The sequence below is a fragment of the Porites lutea genome, chromosome 2 (genome assembly GCF_958299795.1).
Source record: "Porites lutea chromosome 2, jaPorLute2.1, whole genome shotgun sequence".
NCBI lineage: Eukaryota > Metazoa > Cnidaria > Anthozoa > Scleractinia > Poritidae > Porites > Porites lutea.
Window position 1 is genome coordinate 4,370,477 of NC_133202.1, and position 17,234 is coordinate 4,387,710.

Here is a 17,234-nt window from a genome sequence, read left to right on the forward strand (position 1 = left end):
GTTTGTTTTTTTTTTTTCTGCAGGACTTCTGAAACTTAATTTTAATGATACACTAGTAAGCAGCACACATGCCCAGGGAAAGAATCGAACTCGCGACCCTCCGGTTCAGTGGTTGGAACGTCCGATAAACATGTAGTATTCGGAGGGTCGTGAGTTCAATTCTCGCCTAGGGTATGAAAATTTTCGTTGTCCCGGGCAAGCATGATTTCTCCTCCTTCCAAGTTAAAAATGTTCACTGGAAGTGTATGTGTGCTGCTCACTAGTGTATCATTAAAATTAACAAAAATAAAAATAAAATTAATTTACGCAACCACGAGTTCGTGAGAAAAAAACAAAATGGCTGGTGAAAGTTAAGATATACCGACTGATTTTATTTTTCTTTTTATAATCCGAGTTGTTTGTTTTTTATGATCCGAGTCCAATTTTATTTTATTTTTATTTTTTTATTCGATCCGAGTTGGTCCGAGTCGATCCGAGTTGATCCGACCCGGACTGGCGGTCCGAGTTGATCCGGTCCGACTTTTGTACCTGCCTCAAATGTCAGTCGTATAATAGAACATTCAAAATCTGCAATAAAAAGATCACAGTGCTTGTTTTTGCCTTGACTAGCGTGTCTGTAATTCTGAGTATTTTTTCCTATTTGTGTGCAAAGTGTTTGAAACTTAAACAACCTTCAAGAATTCTTATTTCGTAGCAAGCACTATTGAATCTTACAATGTACTAAACCTTAAGCACGTCTGTTTTCCTGGGCTATATTTTTTCAGTTTTAAAAGAGACTTCAAATTACATGCACAGAAATGGACTGCAGTTTTAAGATTATCTTGTACCTCTCTGTGTCCTCTGTGGCTCTAAATGTGGAAATTCCACGTCATTCATATCTAAACAAATGCAACTTCTACTATCCAGACTTTTTTCTCCCTAATACATATATTTTGTGTGACCATAACGAGTAAAAAACGCCAAAAAAAATGTTACCATTCTAGTTTCATAGCAAAACGACAAAAAAGGGATAATTCCCACTTTAGATGATCATTTTGTGTAAGAAGACTGGGGCGAGTGTCAAGACAAACACTTTTTTAGCCAGGTAGAATTATCAAAATTGCTATTAAAAGCATTTGGACTACAAAAGAGGCCAATTAGTTACCCCTTTTTAGGCGACCAGTGAAAATCATTGCACCTTTGAAGTGGCAATGTTATGCGCACTAGGTGATGCGCAGTGCAAAACAAGGGAAGTACCTTAAATAGTCTTCAGCTAACAAAATTTATTCAACATGGCTTCAGCTGCTACACTGTCATATGCATCCACCATGCAGTGGAGTCCTTGTTTAGCTTTGTTCCCTGTGTAATTAATTCCTTTGGGTTGATCACTCAATGTACTTTAATAAATGCTGCATATGTGCTACATTCTTTGTGCCTCTAAAATTATGGTTGCCCATTTTCCTATTGCAATTTTTTGAAAATTTTATTTTTCATAATTTACAGCTAGCAGAATTTATTCAACATGGCCTCTGCAGCTACACCTTCATATCCATCTACCAAGGAGACAACAAATTATGCTCATCTGTGTCGTCTTCTTGTGGATGTAGGATCCCAGGCACTGAGAAACAAGTTTGATAGCATTCATCTACCAGCAGGCCTACATGGAGTTCTTACAAAGCCTCCTGTACATCCAATACTGCAGACACTTAGAAAGAAGAGAATTCTCAACCCCACTCAATGGGCCAAGCTGTACCCCTCTACACCTTCATCCGTATCTTCAAAAGATTTTGATGTCACACTGCTGATGTTGCTCTTAAGGAATATATGTGGCTTGATTCCTCCAACCACCGGTTGGGATAATCTCCCACCTGCTGCAGATACAAGTGCTGAAGCCAACATAGCTAGGGTGAAGTATTACAGAAACCATGTCTATGGACATGCCAGCCAGGCATCTGTGGATGATGCAACATTTAACTCCTATTGGCAGGATATCAGTAATGCATTGGTAGGACTGGGTGCAGATGCCACCGCTATCAATAAGCTGAATACTGAGAGTATGGATCCTGTCATCGAGAAACACTACCACGAATTACTGAGGGAGTGGAAGAAAGATGATGATAGCAGCAAAGACAGACTTGATGAGATTGAAGGTAACTTGAAAAAGCACCACGAATATTTATTGTGGATAAACGAAATAACAATGTAATACTATACTCAATTCAATACAGTACTATAGACTATATTGAGGATCTTCATATGTAATTTATAATGCAGACAATGATAAATAGTAATAATTTATTAGTTACAATAATTAAATCCTGAATACACATAAACTAAAGAATAACTAGTTATTATTATAAGTATGTTAAAACATATGTGCTAATGTGCAAATTCATGTGTTTAAGAGTAATTCATTCAACTAAGAGGTCAGTCACAGCTGCAGAAGATGCACTTTGAGATTGTCGTGACTAACAAGTGATGTACAGAGTTTTTGGTTACAGGAATCAGTTTAAGTAATGTTCAAAATAAGAACAGAATTGTTTTATCATTAGTTAAAATTGAGCACAAAGCGCAAAAAGTTTTAACCAGTGATAAAACACGGGCTGTGAGTGTTTTAAACAGCTTCAAAAACCTTCCAGAGTATTCCATTTCAGTAGGATTGCTAATTGACGCATTTCCCTTTGTAAACCGTGTTGATTGAAAAAAGTCAAACAAAAGCAGGCAAAATTACATAGGCTGTTCAGATATAGTTGTGCAAATACGTTGTGCAACTGAAGTACACAGCTTATGCTCTTATCCCAGCCTTCTTTCCAAATAAAAGAAAGTTCCACATAAATCTGCGAAACACTACTAATGTCTTAGACTTCTTTTACCTTTGCAAGTAATGCAGTTTCTTTTCCCAACATGTTTAACTGATTATATCAGGAAGGGGTTGCAAATACAGTAATAAAGTCAAAGATGCTGAGACTTTGTTTATAAGTCTAAGACTTTAAGGCAAGTTCTAATCCCCAAGACAGAAATAACCACACAAGACAAACTTTAATACTCACCAAAATCACTTGCAATGTTTTGAGATCAAATCCGATTTGTTTTAAACAGGGTTAAGGTGTTTAAACAAAACAAACATTTGGTATTTAGCCACTTGAACTGTGTTTTCTTCACTATCTTATTGTACCTATTTGTTTCATTTAAGGATTGGTAAAGGAATTGAAGAGAGAAAGCGATAACTCACGAGACAAACTTGAAGGTATGTTGGCCATTAAAAGGGTTTAATAATCAATTCCCTTGTAAAATTAAGACACCTTTTTAAGATGACTCAGTCTGTTGGGTGGGGGAATCTCAGTCGTTATTAAAATCAGTAGGGTAGCCCTCTTAATTCCTGACCTCCCCCTGTAAGATAAGAGTTACGACCTCCTCAACCAAATAACATGTTCTCATTTTGTGTGATCAATTTTCATTTTGTTGTTTGTGCTCAGTATCGTACATGACCGTACACAAAAATTTGAATTAAAACAAAAAATATTTTTGCTGAAAACAAAATTTTGAACAAGGGAGTTGAACCACAAAATTTACCTTCCATCATAATGCAAGCCTGATTCAAGAACTTACCTTGACGTGCAATTAATACTGTCTGCTTTTCATATAAATACAGTACTTATCCTCAAGCCAACGAGTCAAGTTTTCCCTATACTTTCATTTTCAATCTTATTTTTATTCACATGGAGTTAAGCATTTCCCAAGTAATTGCCCTTCCCTCTTTCTCCTCTACTTAAAGATCATCAAGCGACGACACACCCGTTATCACACCCTGACCCATGATAAGAAACGCTCGAACCTTTGACGTGTCATTGTCACAACTTGCCTGATGAGCAGTAAAGATACGTTTACATGTCCTCCTATATTGCATGTATCTACAGGGTTTATACGCAACTTTTGTGTTGCCCATAATACACTTTGTTTGCGCTCTGCTTTATTTTTTGTAACCATGTTTCCCAATTTCTCCCGGGTGTTACAGTCGTTGCACACAAATTGAAGTCCAAGGTCATGCAAAATTTTGGGTGCATTATGTGCATTTTTTGATAATAAACAGAACAACTAAAGAACATCAGCGACAGGCTAGAACGTTTGACAGCAGATCCGGTAGAGGAAGCAAACCAAGAAAAAGGTATGTTCTAAACTTCCTGATAAAAAGGACAAGAAGCCACCTTGTTTGTACCTTACAGAAGCCGTGTCATTCCAGTTGCAATTTGCAAAACAGTTTTATATCAAGCTACTTTCAGCCTATGTAGATCGGCTAGCCTGTCACTGTTTTCTGCCTGGTATATTCCAAACTGTTGATTTTTTTTTCTCGCGCGCAGTACACATTCCTTTCCCTTTTATTTTAGTTTTTGTCACGTAACAAACAGGTGTCCATTTTATTTATGAAGAGGAAAATTGACTCAAGGCCTCAGTCCTGTAGCAACCAAGTCACAACATTGCAATTAACTGAGTGAGAGACAGGCGAAATAGCTGAAGTGTTGTCCAATAAGGGCCTGATGGAAAAAAACATATTGATCGAACATCCTTCCAAAGCAGGAAATCAATGCTTTTCTTATCCATTGAGCCTTAAAAGTGAATGGATATGTTCCCTTGTTCCCAACATTCTTGGGAAGCTCTCGTCTGTTGATACCGTAGAGTTCCAGTTTTCAGACCTTCCTCTTTTCTTGCCCTTTATGAAGCAATATGCATTCATTTACCTTACCATCCATCAGTGCCTAATATCGAACAAGCTTTATTGTTATATTTTGAACAAGAACCTTACATTTCAATTGAACTGATAAAAGATTTTTCAAACGAAGTTGCCATAAAGTATCTAGCGTTCATTTTTCTTTTGTAAGTTTGCATTTATCATTCTTTATCGCTTTCGTCATAGAACCATATTAGGTCCTCATTGTCACGGGAGTGACCAATTAATACTAATGTTAATTTCATTATACCGTTCCCCAGTCGGTGGGACAGCAATACCACATTTGTCAAACGAGCGAATAGTGATCAGTATTGGCATCCTTTCATCGATGCCGGAGAGATTTCTTGCCAAGCTTGCCCTCCGGCCATTTTGTCGAAAGAACTGCATAAGCGCGCCTGATGATCTGTAAAGAGAAAATAGAAGGTCTGTGAACAGGCTAAACGTCAAGAGGCTGAACTTTGCCTATTGTCTCTGGGAGTCCGTATTTTTGCGTATTCAAGTACGCGCAAACAAAAGGTCTGGGGCCCGTTTCTGGAAAGACCCGATAATTAACGGGCCCGTAAAGCTGCTGTTGTTCACATACAAGATAGAGGTTTCAATAGTTTTACATCTAACGTGACAAAACTATCAGTTAATGGAACAAAATGGAGTAGTTTGCTAGCCAGGACCCGCGCTCTTATCCTTTACATTTCTATTTAAATATTTGATTTCGGGCCTGAAAGGTTACCCGGACCTTCGAGAAACAGGCCCCTGGAGTGAGTTTGAAAAAGGCTCGCGCGCACGCTACGCTATACCGATTTTAAGAAAACAAAACGAATTTTTTGCAGTCTAGTTATATTTGTACTATTCAACTTACAATGAATGTCTTCCCCAGAAAAAAATCACAGAAGACCTCGAAGAGATCAAAGCGAACTAGAAAGCATGGGCGAGAAATTGGAAACTTTAACAAATGAAGGCAATTTGCATGTGGGCAGTATTAGTATTCTAGTGTTTCAAGCAATGAAGATGTTGAAGGAATTTACGTCTTTTGACAAACAAATTTGAGGAGAATGACAGGCTTTGCGATTTGCTAGGACAATCCCCATAATCGTGAGATTGCAGTAACAACAGGTCCCTGAGTTTCAATCCTCTACGTTCGAGCCAAACTGGGCCATCCGGCCAGAGCTTGTTCCGATATTCATTGCCACGGCGAGGAATTTTTCTGCCACTTCATGGATGGGATGCTAGTCCAAGGCATGTTTACCCCTAGCATAAAATTCGCTGGTACCCATGTATACACTTGGGTGGAATGAGGCACACTGAATGCAACGCAGTGACTGCCGCCAAGGCTTCAGTCCGAAACTCTTTTCGATCCAAAGTTCACAGCACTAACCATTAGGCAACCACGCCGCCCTTTACCTTTTTCAATACTTAGTATATTTTCAACTAACGGAAGTTTTGCTTATATTTGTATCCCCAGACACAGAAAAATTTGAGAAGATTAAAGATGAAATAACAGCCATTAGAGAAAAGTTAGATGCCTTGACATCCGCCGGACAAGAAAGCAGTGATAAAGGAACATGTAAGATCTGCAGATAAGTTCTGCAATTAAGGACTATAAACAGTGTCCGCGTCATTATTTGTCCGTTTTAAGCGGGTTAAATTTAGAAAACACCAAAAAGGGCTCTACGGGGGAATTGGTGAAAGTCCACAATGGAACACATAGTCAAAGCTCTCTTACGCGACCATCCGGGAAATTCGAAAAAGTGGTCGTAACTAGAGCTGGTCGGAAATGAGCTCTCGTAAGCGACCGCATAGTAAACAATACGGAGTGGTCGCTTACGAGAGCTTTAGGAAATCGTTAATAATTCATAAAGAAAAAACAAAAGGAATTAATGTTTAATGTGTCTTTTATATCTGATATAGACACGGCTAAACTTTACCTCCAATTTTTAAGATGACAAACCTGCTCCAGACTTGGCTTGCTAACTGTTCAGGCTACCTTGCCAAGTTCCTCTCTTGTACGTAGCTTTTAGCTGCTTTATTTAGGACTTTCGGTCTTTGCCTTCATTTCTTGTCTTCAAAATGTTCATTTCTCGATGACCATGTTACCGCCCAACATTCGGATTTTTGCCATTTTTTTGCAATTTTTTAAACTTCTAAGCTAGTAGATCGAAGTATACATGATTATGCTCTCGGTGTAGCTGCCCTCTTTCGAGTTAAGAGGGTTTATCTTTCAAGATATTCACAAAAAAACAAGGAAGGAGTTCGCGCAATAGACCTCTTTAGCTTGTATGTTTTGGTTTTCCCAATACGGGTCATGTGATAATACTCTAGAGAACTAATTCTTTCTAATTACATCGTGTTCACTGGATATCTACGCACAATTTATGAAGAGACAATGGGTCAAGTTCCTCTAGGACCTCTATTGGGAAAACAAAACAAACAAGCCAAAGAAGTCTATTCGGGCTACAAAATAAATAAAAAATTTGATGGGAAAATATACCTGCGCACGCGCACCTTAAACGTGAAAGTACACAAATCGAATATTCGAGTCAAAAGATGGCACAACAAGTATGAAGTATTAAATTAGATTGCAAAAAAACAACTTTCCTCCCCTCGCTCCCCACTTTCAGTTTATAGCCCTTTCCCCTCACTAAAGAGCCTGGCCCCAGGCTATGAACTGGGCATGAATTTTGCCGAAATAATTAGTTATAATTTTATAAGTTCTAAAGTTAAGCAAGGGGCAAGCAGTGATCCTGCAGGTGCTAGAAGTGAAGCTTTAGGTTCAAGCAAAAGAGTTCTCCATGATCAAGGTGTACACCAGCGTTTTAGAAGTGTATACAAGACGCTGTGGAAGCGTATATTTGGGCGTGGTCGTACGACAGGTACGATACTTTGAACATGCCTTACTGCAGCTAAAGAACTGCCATCATATCTTACCAGAGAGGACAAATCCTTTACTCCACTTGTTTTCCGAACCACACAGCTTATACAGTATGTCCCAATCCACAACAAAAATAGTGTCTTTTTATGACAATCTTTGAAAATATGCACATCTTCAATGCAGACATGCTTGGAGCCAAATTGCAACATAGGACATAAGTGGTTACAGCCCGGAGAGTAAGGTTTATCTCAGCTTCACTGATACTGACAGATGTGTTTTCACACCCATCACATTGTACAGTGTAGATCCGGTTACTAACAAGGGCAAATAAAGTTCCTTAAGTTCAGTATCCACAAGGATTAATAAGAGAGTAACACATTGCATAAACTGCTACTGCTTTACAATACAAATTGACAGCTGTCAAAACAGGATAGCCACTGACCAGTATCACATGAGCATATCGCGGGTTCATATGTCAAGTCATCGAGGTGACGTGATTTATTTGGAAGCTGTCCGCTGACCAGTTTATTGTTTTACTAGATCGCGATCAATGTTCAATCTCATACTTTCTAGTCAGTTTGGGAGCGCAGGAAAACTGATAATGCACACATATTGGACATCAATGTTGTGATCAATTGACAGCTGTCAAAACAGGCTATCCGCTAAACGGATATATATATGTATATCCGCGAATCAAACGCTTTTCAAAATTGAAGATTACCCATCGATAAAACCATTAAATAAAAAATAAACATAGTAAATTCTTTATTATGTTGGAGCGTAACTGTATTAATGTTTATTCAAACACTCGACCACATCTCGCCCTGCAAAAATGAGAACCGGCTGGCCGTACAGATGATTTTGGAAATTTTTTTAACGGTTTAGCTAAAAGCCCACGCATGCTTCGATTCTCCAGAATATTGAATGAGTGCAATTTGTATTGCAAAATTGTGAAATACTGCATTCTGTCCGAGGTCTGTATGATAAAAACAGTGCCTCATAGTACTATTTCAACTCAGATGTGATGTATAAATGGCATAAAGGGTTGGTTTACACGTTCCCAGATTTGTTGGCAAGATTTTGTAAACTAAACGTCTCGAACGCAAAAAATTGGGCCTGATTTTTTTCCAGACCTAATTACTGTACGGCGATCAAGAGCCATTATGGCTTTTAAATGTGATCGAAGGTGATTGCCAGTTTTAGGTGTACATATGAGGCTATCAACTCGATGTAAGATTTGGTTCACTCTTGGGCTGTCTGCAAATTATTTTTCTCTAAGATCACTTAGCCTTTCCCTCAAAAGTCACATGAATGTGCTCTAAAGTTAACTGAATTGTGAAATACAAGTTTATTGTTTGATTTGAATTATAAATTTATTAATGGGAGCCTCACTTTTAGCCCCGGCTAAATCTATATATTATAACAAAGACGTCTGAAGGGCTTCATAACTCGGAACCAGCTTCTAGAGTACGAGGATTTGCAATGTGCTAGGAAAATAATCGCCGTTTGCGTGGGATAAGTCTTTTGTTAAGCAGTCCGCAATACAGCCATATCAATCCCTCAGTTAAGTGGTGGGTAGATTAAAGCCGGCTTTCAACCAAGTGGCCGATCCGGCTGCAGGGGTTGCAATAAAAATTGAAGTAGCCAGCAAGTATGAATAGAGCAACCGACTAACACATTTCCTTGAAACAATAAATATGAACAAAAGCACACGGCACATCATGCAAAATGTAGCAACTATAATAAAGCCATTTATTATTCATTCAATAATTGCTAATTACAAAGATTTATTGAACAGTATAATTAGTTTCTTTTTAGGTTTACAACCGTTTTTGCTCTTTAAACCATTTGCGTTTTATCGGCAAACTATCGAAGAAACGTGCGAAAAATTGACTGAAAATACAGCGTCTACACAACTAAAGCATTACATAAAACCAATGGGCCTTTATGAAAACACTTCACAATTACGTTTTCATCCAGATTTAATGGTGTATTTTTTGGTTACTACATTATTAAAACTAGTTGCTTCTTCATTGTTCTTTCTTTATTCAAAAATACTATGCTTACACAGAGCCGTCAATAACAGCAGATATCAATGTTCAAAATCTCGACCTTAAATTGTTGGAAAATTAGAATCAATCAAGAGATTCTCGAAGAAATCTATGCTTCAAATTCAGTGACAGAATTTAGTTTCTGCATTTAAGGGCACTCATCTTTCAAGTTATGTAATTTACATGTTCCGAAAGAAGAAGCAACTTTTTTTAATAATGTCGTAAACAAAAAAGTTTGCGACTCGAGGAGACGGCTGAAATTCTGGCTATTTTTGTTCTTGAATGTCCAGGTCATGGGAAGGAAAATAGTGCAAGTGGTCCCGTTAGTTTAGTAGAGGAGACAGGTTCTGAAAGCCTGCAAAAATCAAAGATGGAAACAATGGGGTGCAGGTTCTGTTGAGGGCTCGCTGAGCGTGTACAATGTTTTGTCTTGGTTCACAAATTATGACTGAATAAATTTATAGGACGTTGCTATTGGTCCGTTAGTTCACAATGAAAGGTGCACGGTCAAGTCCAAAAAAGCGAACAAAAACATGACAATGAAGTTGGCCGGGCTTCATATCCACCGCACTTCATTAACCCCGCCTGGTTAGCTCAATTGGTTAAGCGCAGGTCTGCCGAGTTGGAGGCCGCTGGTTCAAGCCCCGGCCGGACCAACACTCAGGGTTTTTTAAATATCTGAGGAGAACGTGCTGCCTTTGGAAAGACATCTGCAAACGGTTAGACTTTCTAGTCTTCTCGGATATGAACGATAAACCCTAGACCCCGTCTAACTAACAAGGGTGTACTATCAAGTTTTTTTAAAACTTGGTCCAATTGACAGTCAGTGCATTGAAAATCTGCAGTAAATGGATGGGGTCACCTTGCTTGATTTCGCCCCACGAGCCCGTTATTCTATGTGTTTTTGCCAAGTTGCGCACGGAATGTTCGAAGCTGGAACAACCGTCAAAAATCATTCTCGTACAAAAAAAAACCTTTGAAATATACTAAAATCTAAAGCCCGTTTGTTGATCTGGGCTGTAATTTTTCAGTATAGTGACTTTAAATTGCTCGATCTTGGAAGTAATTTAAAACGTGAACCGTTTATACTGTGTCTCCAAATGCGGCATTTTACGTCATTCTTATAAAAAAAATAATAAAACTTCTACTAACCAGATTTTTTTTTCTCCTTTAAATATCTTTTTCTTCTAGCCATAACCAATTAAAAAAAAAGGGGGAACACCGTTCTTCTTTCCTTGCAGAGACAACAAAAGGGGCAATTCCGGCTTCAAATGGGCATTTTACGCGCGGGGACTGGGGCGAGTTTTAAGCCCAACACCATTTTAGCCGGGGAGGGTTGTCAGAATCACAATTAAAACGATTAAAACTAAAAAGAAGGCCGTTACGTCTTTTCAGGTGACTGGTGAAAATCACCACCAGCTTTGATGTCGTCATGTTATGCGCAGTAGGTGATGCGCAGTGCAAAACAAGGGAATTACCTTAAGTTTTAGTGACACTGGTTGCCGGCGCCATCGTTTTGATTAAGCTGATCTTTATTAACAGACTGTGCTTGTAATAGAGTGATTTTCGCTAGAGATTGAAAATTGCTCTATCAGCGAATACATGAAAAGAATTATAACCGTGATCGTCGTTTCGCTGCCTTTAGATTGAGGCGCCACAAAGCAATAAAGACTTAGTGTAAAGGGAATAATTTCAATGTTTTGCTTTAAAAGAGTGCAACTTGTTTTTCTCAAGGGGGAAAAGTCAGTGGAAACTCGGAGGATCTCGAAACATCTGTATGACCCTCGAATTAGTAGTCATATGCCATGCACTCTACAAAGGTGGCTTACTTACACAGGTGTCCATTTAAAGCGGGTTGAATTTTGAGACGATATAAGGGCTCTTGCCAGTGTTAAAGGAAACTGTCCATAAAACAACGAGATGTCCGTATTAAGGTGGTGTCTTTAAAGTGGGGGTTCGACTTAAACACGATATATCTTTTATTTTCAGGTGGTTTTTACCCAACTGGATTTGTTGATGGCATTCGCCAACTCTACAGCACCCGTGAGAGATGGTTTGCACCCTTTCCATGGTGGGAAAAGTTTCGATTAAGCCTTGATAACAACTTTACCAGACTCAAAATAGTGAGCAGAAAGAAAGAACGGGGAATAAAGACTGATGAAACTGTTACTATGAAAGATATCTTCAAACCCCACGAAGAATGCGCTCATCCTAGGACGGTCTTAGTTGAAGGGAGGCCAGGTATAGGAAAGACCACATTCTGTAATAAACTTGCTTACGATTGGGCAGTGAACAAACAAGAAAATCCTTCAGGAAGTATTTTTCCAATTTTCCAAGCTGTTTTACTGCTTAAATGCCGAGAAATAGAGTCTTGCCTTTCGAAGGCCACCGAAGGACAACCTCTCCCTCGATCTGAAAAAGAGAAAGCGAACGAAATCTTCAAGTCTGTCCTTTGGGACGCCATTGATGACCAACTTCTGCCTCGAGATTGCACAAAAGAAGATAAGGATGAATTCTTCAAATTCATTCGCTGTAATCAGCCCGAAATTTTACTGGTACTTGACGGATTGGATGAGTTGCCTGCCAATGTGTTTGCAGCGTTTAAGGAAGTCATGCAAGGAAGAGTGCTACCAAAGTGTTACATTGTAGCTACAGCACGACAAGAGGTTGGGATGGAGGTGCGTGAGTGCTGCGATACCTTGCTAGAAATTGAAGGTTTCACCAAAGAAGATGCCAGAAAGTTCATTTTCAGGTATTTCAAAGCGGAACCGCATTTGGCCCAGAAGCTTATAAACAAACTAGAGTCTGACGAAAACCTCCAACAGTTGACAGAAAGTCCTTTAAACACTGTACTTCTTTGTCTTCTTTGTGAGGACTCTGATGGTATTTTTGCAGAAAGTGGTACACAGCTGTATCTAGAAATGGTAGAGTGTGTTCTTAGAAGATATAGGAAAAAGAAAGGATTACGATTACCAAATACCAAGGGCGAAGACCTCACTAAAGTATACAAACCTCAACTAAGACAGCTTGGCTCCATCGCGTGGAACGGTCTGCTTCATAATAACATGTCCCTCGAAGAAGGCGAGTTTAAAAATTGCTCAGAAGAATTACCTGAATTCGGCTTCTTGTCCGTTGAGTGTAGCCCTAAAAAAGTGAGACCATCTCTGAACTATTGCTTTTTACATAAAACATTTCAGGAACTGTTTGCAGCATTTCACCTCTGTTGCCAGGTTCTAGACAACAAAATTTGTCCAGAAACCTTAATTGCCGACGACAGATATTTTAAAGAGCTTAAACAGGTGCTTTTGTTCACATGCGGCATGCTAGCTTCGGAATCGGAAGAAGCGATAAAGGCTTTCGTCTCGTGTATTGCTAAGAAGGTAAAGGATAACGCCACGCTCTCAGTTGCATTGGAATGCATTAAAGAATGTAAAAACGAAAAGAGTTGTACCCTTCATCTGCTCTTAGCTCGTACTCTTGGCTCGCTTCTTCAAATAACGCACTTGAATTTGGCAGGGAATGAACTTGGTACTGGTGACTGTACTGCACTGGCGGAAGCAATCAAACACAATTCAACAATAACACAGTTGAATTTGTCATCCAATAGACTTGGTACTGGTGACTGTACTGCACTGGCGGAAGCAATCAAACACAATTCAACAATAACACAGTTGAATTTGGTAGGGAATGAACTTGGTACTGGTGACTGTACTGCACTGGCGGAAGCAATCAAACACAATTCAACAATAACACAGTTGAATTTGAGATACAATGAACTTGGTACTGGTGACTGTACTGCACTGGCGGAAGCAATCAAACACAATTCAACAATAACACAGTTGAATTTGTCATCCAATAGACTTGGTACTGGTGACTGTACTGCACTGGCGGAAGCAATCAAACACAATTCAACAATAACACAGTTGAATTTGGCAGGGAATGAACTTGGTACTGGTGACTCTACTGCACTGGCGGAAGCAATCAAACACAATTCAACAATAACACAGTTGGATTTGGCAGGGAATGAACTTGGTACTGGTGACTGTACTGCACTGGCGGAAGCAATCAAACACAATTCAACAATAACACAGTTGAATTTGTCATGGAATGGACTTGGTACTGGTGACTGTACTGCACTGGCGGAAGCAATCAAACACAATTCAACAATAACACAGTTGAATTTGTCATCCAATAGACTTGGTACTGGTGACTGTACTGCACTGGCGGAAGCAATCAAACACAATTCAACAATAACACAGTTGGATTTGGCAGGGAATGGACTTGGTACTGGTGACTGTACTGCACTGGCGGAAGCAATCAAACACAATTCAACAATAACACAGTTGAATTTGTCATCCAATAGACTTGGTACTGGTGACTGTACTGCACTGGCGGAAGCAATCAAACACAATTCAACAATAACACAGTTGAATTTGTCATCCAATAGACTTGGTACTGGTGACTGTACTGCACTGGCGGAAGCAATCAAACACAATTCAACAATAACACAGTTGAATTTGAGATACAATGAACTTGGTACTGGTGACTGTACTGCACTGGCGGAAGCAATCAAACACAATTCAACAATAACACCGTTGGATTTGGCAGGGAATGGACTTGGTACTGGTGACTGTACTGCACTGGCGGAAGCAATCAAACACAATTCAACAATAACACAGTTGGATTTGGCAGGGAATGAACTTGGTACTGGTGACTGTACTGCACTGGCGGAAGCAATCAAACACAATTCAACAATAACACAGTTGAATTTGTCATGGAATGGACTTGGTACTGGTGACTGTACTGCACTGGCGGAAGCAATCAAACACAATTCAACAATAACACAGTTGAATTTGTCATCCAATAGACTTGGTACTGGTGACTGTACTGCACTGGCGGAAGCAATCAAACACAATTCAACAATAACACAGTTGGATTTGGCAGGGAATGGACTTGGTACTGGTGACTGTACTGCACTGGCGGAAGCAATCAAACACAATTCAACAATAACACAGTTGAATTTGTCATCCAATAGACTTGGTACTGGTGACTGTACTGCACTGGCGGAAGCAATCAAACACAATTCAACAATAACACAGTTGAATTTGTCATCCAATAGACTTGGTACTGGTGACTGTACTGCACTGGCGGAAGCAATCAAACACAATTCAACAATAACACAGTTGAATTTGAGATACAATGAACTTGGTACTGGTGACTGTACTGCACTGGCGGAAGCAATCAAACACAATTCAACAATAACACCGTTGGATTTGTCAGGGAATGGACTTGGTACTGGTGACTGTACTGCACTGGCGGAAGCAATCAAACACAATTCAACAATAACACCGTTGGATTTGGCAGGGAATGGACTTGGTACTGGTGACTGTACTGCACTGGCGGAAGCAATCAAACACAATTCAACAATAACACAGTTGAATTTGTCATCCAATAGACTTGGTACTAGTGACTGTACTGCACTGGCGGAAGCAATCAAACACAATTCAACAATAACACAGTTGAATTTGTCATGGAATGGACTTGGTACTGGTGACTGTACTGCACTGGCGGAAGCAATCAAACACAATTCAACAATAACACAGTTGAATTTTTCATAATTTTTATTTAATGTTACTCGGCTTTTTTAATATTTTACTCTTGTGGTAGCAATTACACGGAAATTAAAACCGTATTTCTAGTATAAAAGTGTCGAATCCTGAAACAGATTTCAACAAGACTCTGTGGGAGCGTATATTTGGGAGTGATTGTACTAATCGTACCGTATTTCCTCCATTAAACGCCACCGTCGAATAAACGCTGCCTCATGATGGGTGGTTTATTTCAATAAGAGACTCACTAGACTGTATGATTGGTGCATTTCGATCCTCTCGTCAAAGAAATGTCACACATTATCAAATACACATTGTTCGCGAAAGCCCCATACCAAAACCTAACATACTGATTCGTACATTTTGATATGTAAGACAAGATCATCAAGATAAACGTCTCAAAACAGCTGTATCTTATCCACACTTTTCCCACATACGTGACTTTAGCACTTACGAGCAAAGACGCACGTGAATCTATTAAAATGCTCCTTTAGTACCGACAATAGGCCAATTCCTTTTAAGTTCATTCACCAATTCCTAAATGTATTTGTCATCTTTCTTTTAATCTTTTTAGGCTGCAAGTAACAACATTTTTGCGCAACATCTCCTTTCGCTCTCGACCTCAGAACAATTCAGCATCGCTCAAAGTCTTATTGCGACGAAAATCCGTTATAGTACGAATATTTTTAACAGTTTTCATCTCCGGACTTCAAACTTCCAAATTTAGATGAGGTAAAAATACTGAACATTCAGATTAATGTTTGAGATCGTAAAAGTGGGATAAAGTACCTTGCTAGCGGAGCTTTCTTTCCAACATGCCTCTTACCTTGTACAGGACGTTCGCATGGCTGACATTCGCCTCGCTTCTCCTTTTTACTTGCCTTGTTTACGTTAGCACGTATTGCGTGCCTATTGCAAGTTTGCTTCAAAACAAGCCATCTCGATTACTCTATTTGGGGCACGCCCAAATAACAAGAGATGTAATATATCATTTGCAATAACACCAAAGAAAATTTCTTATGGGAGCCCGAGAAAATAAATGTCAAATTTCACAAAATTACATCTTCATATGAAAGAGAGACAGAGATTTACCTGTGTTTTCACAATTCTTTTGAAATTTGACATTCATTTTCTCGGACTCCCAGGAGAAATTTTCTTTGGTGTTATTACAGATGACTAATTACATCCTTAAAAAATGTCAAAAAGAATGCAATATTCTTTAAACTATTCTGGTACAAGGTTTTTGTCCACTGAGAATAAAAATTACTCAATTTCCTAGTGGATTCCGTCTTAAAGTTTGCAAAAGGTCTTGCATGATTTTTTTTCCCACAGGGCGGCTTAACCCTTTAAGCTCTAAGAGTGACCAGTGTCAAATTTCTCTTTGTAATATCACTCCTTTATAAAACAAAGTGGTCATGGGAATTGAGGACATGATCACACAAAATGAATCTAATTGATACTTCAACGAATTCTATTGAAAACGTATAAAGATAACAAATGAGAATTTGAATTTTGATATTAGGGTTTAAAGGGTTAACCTATATTTTTTTCATTTCAAATTTTCTGTTAGGGAAGCGAAATTGATCTTTTTAATGTGACATATAATGCACTGGTTAATAGGTTCCTCTGTAAACTTTTTAAATACAAGAATGACGCCGGAGTATTTTTCCCGGTAATGTGGTGGTGACCTGTTTATATCAAAAGGTTGTCAAAGCTTAGCTACCTTATTTTAAGAGACCCACACTTGTTGACCACCTTTAATGAGGGGGAAGGTACATAATAGAGAGGAGGGAGAAAATGAAATGTTGGGAGTAGGGAGATTACAATGAGAAGGTAATTTTATGGCTTTTCTTTAACTTGCGTCATGACAAGGCCGGATGGGGGGACAGAGAAAATGGCGTACACTACAATCCCCTTAGGTCTCCTGGGACTCCCTTGGTCGCAAAGAAAGCATGGGATCAAACTTTGACGCATCTCAGGCTACCAGGTTTAAAACTTGGTGA

The 17,234-nt window shown here is 39.0% G+C and overlaps 1 protein-coding gene across 1 annotated transcript; it reads left to right on the forward strand.

Annotated features, from left to right (window-relative positions):
• Positions 1-978: 978 nt before the first annotated feature.
• Positions 979-15,325, forward strand: LOC140927472 (uncharacterized). Its single transcript, XM_073377132.1, has 5 exons — positions 979-2,129; positions 3,173-3,226; positions 4,070-4,144; positions 6,165-6,266; positions 11,612-15,325. The coding sequence occupies exons 1-5, from the start codon at positions 1,502-1,504 to the stop codon at positions 15,238-15,240; spliced, it is 4,488 nt and encodes a 1,495-aa protein (XP_073233233.1). The 5' UTR covers positions 979-1,501; the 3' UTR covers positions 15,241-15,325.
• Positions 15,326-17,234: the final 1,909 nt, after the last annotated feature.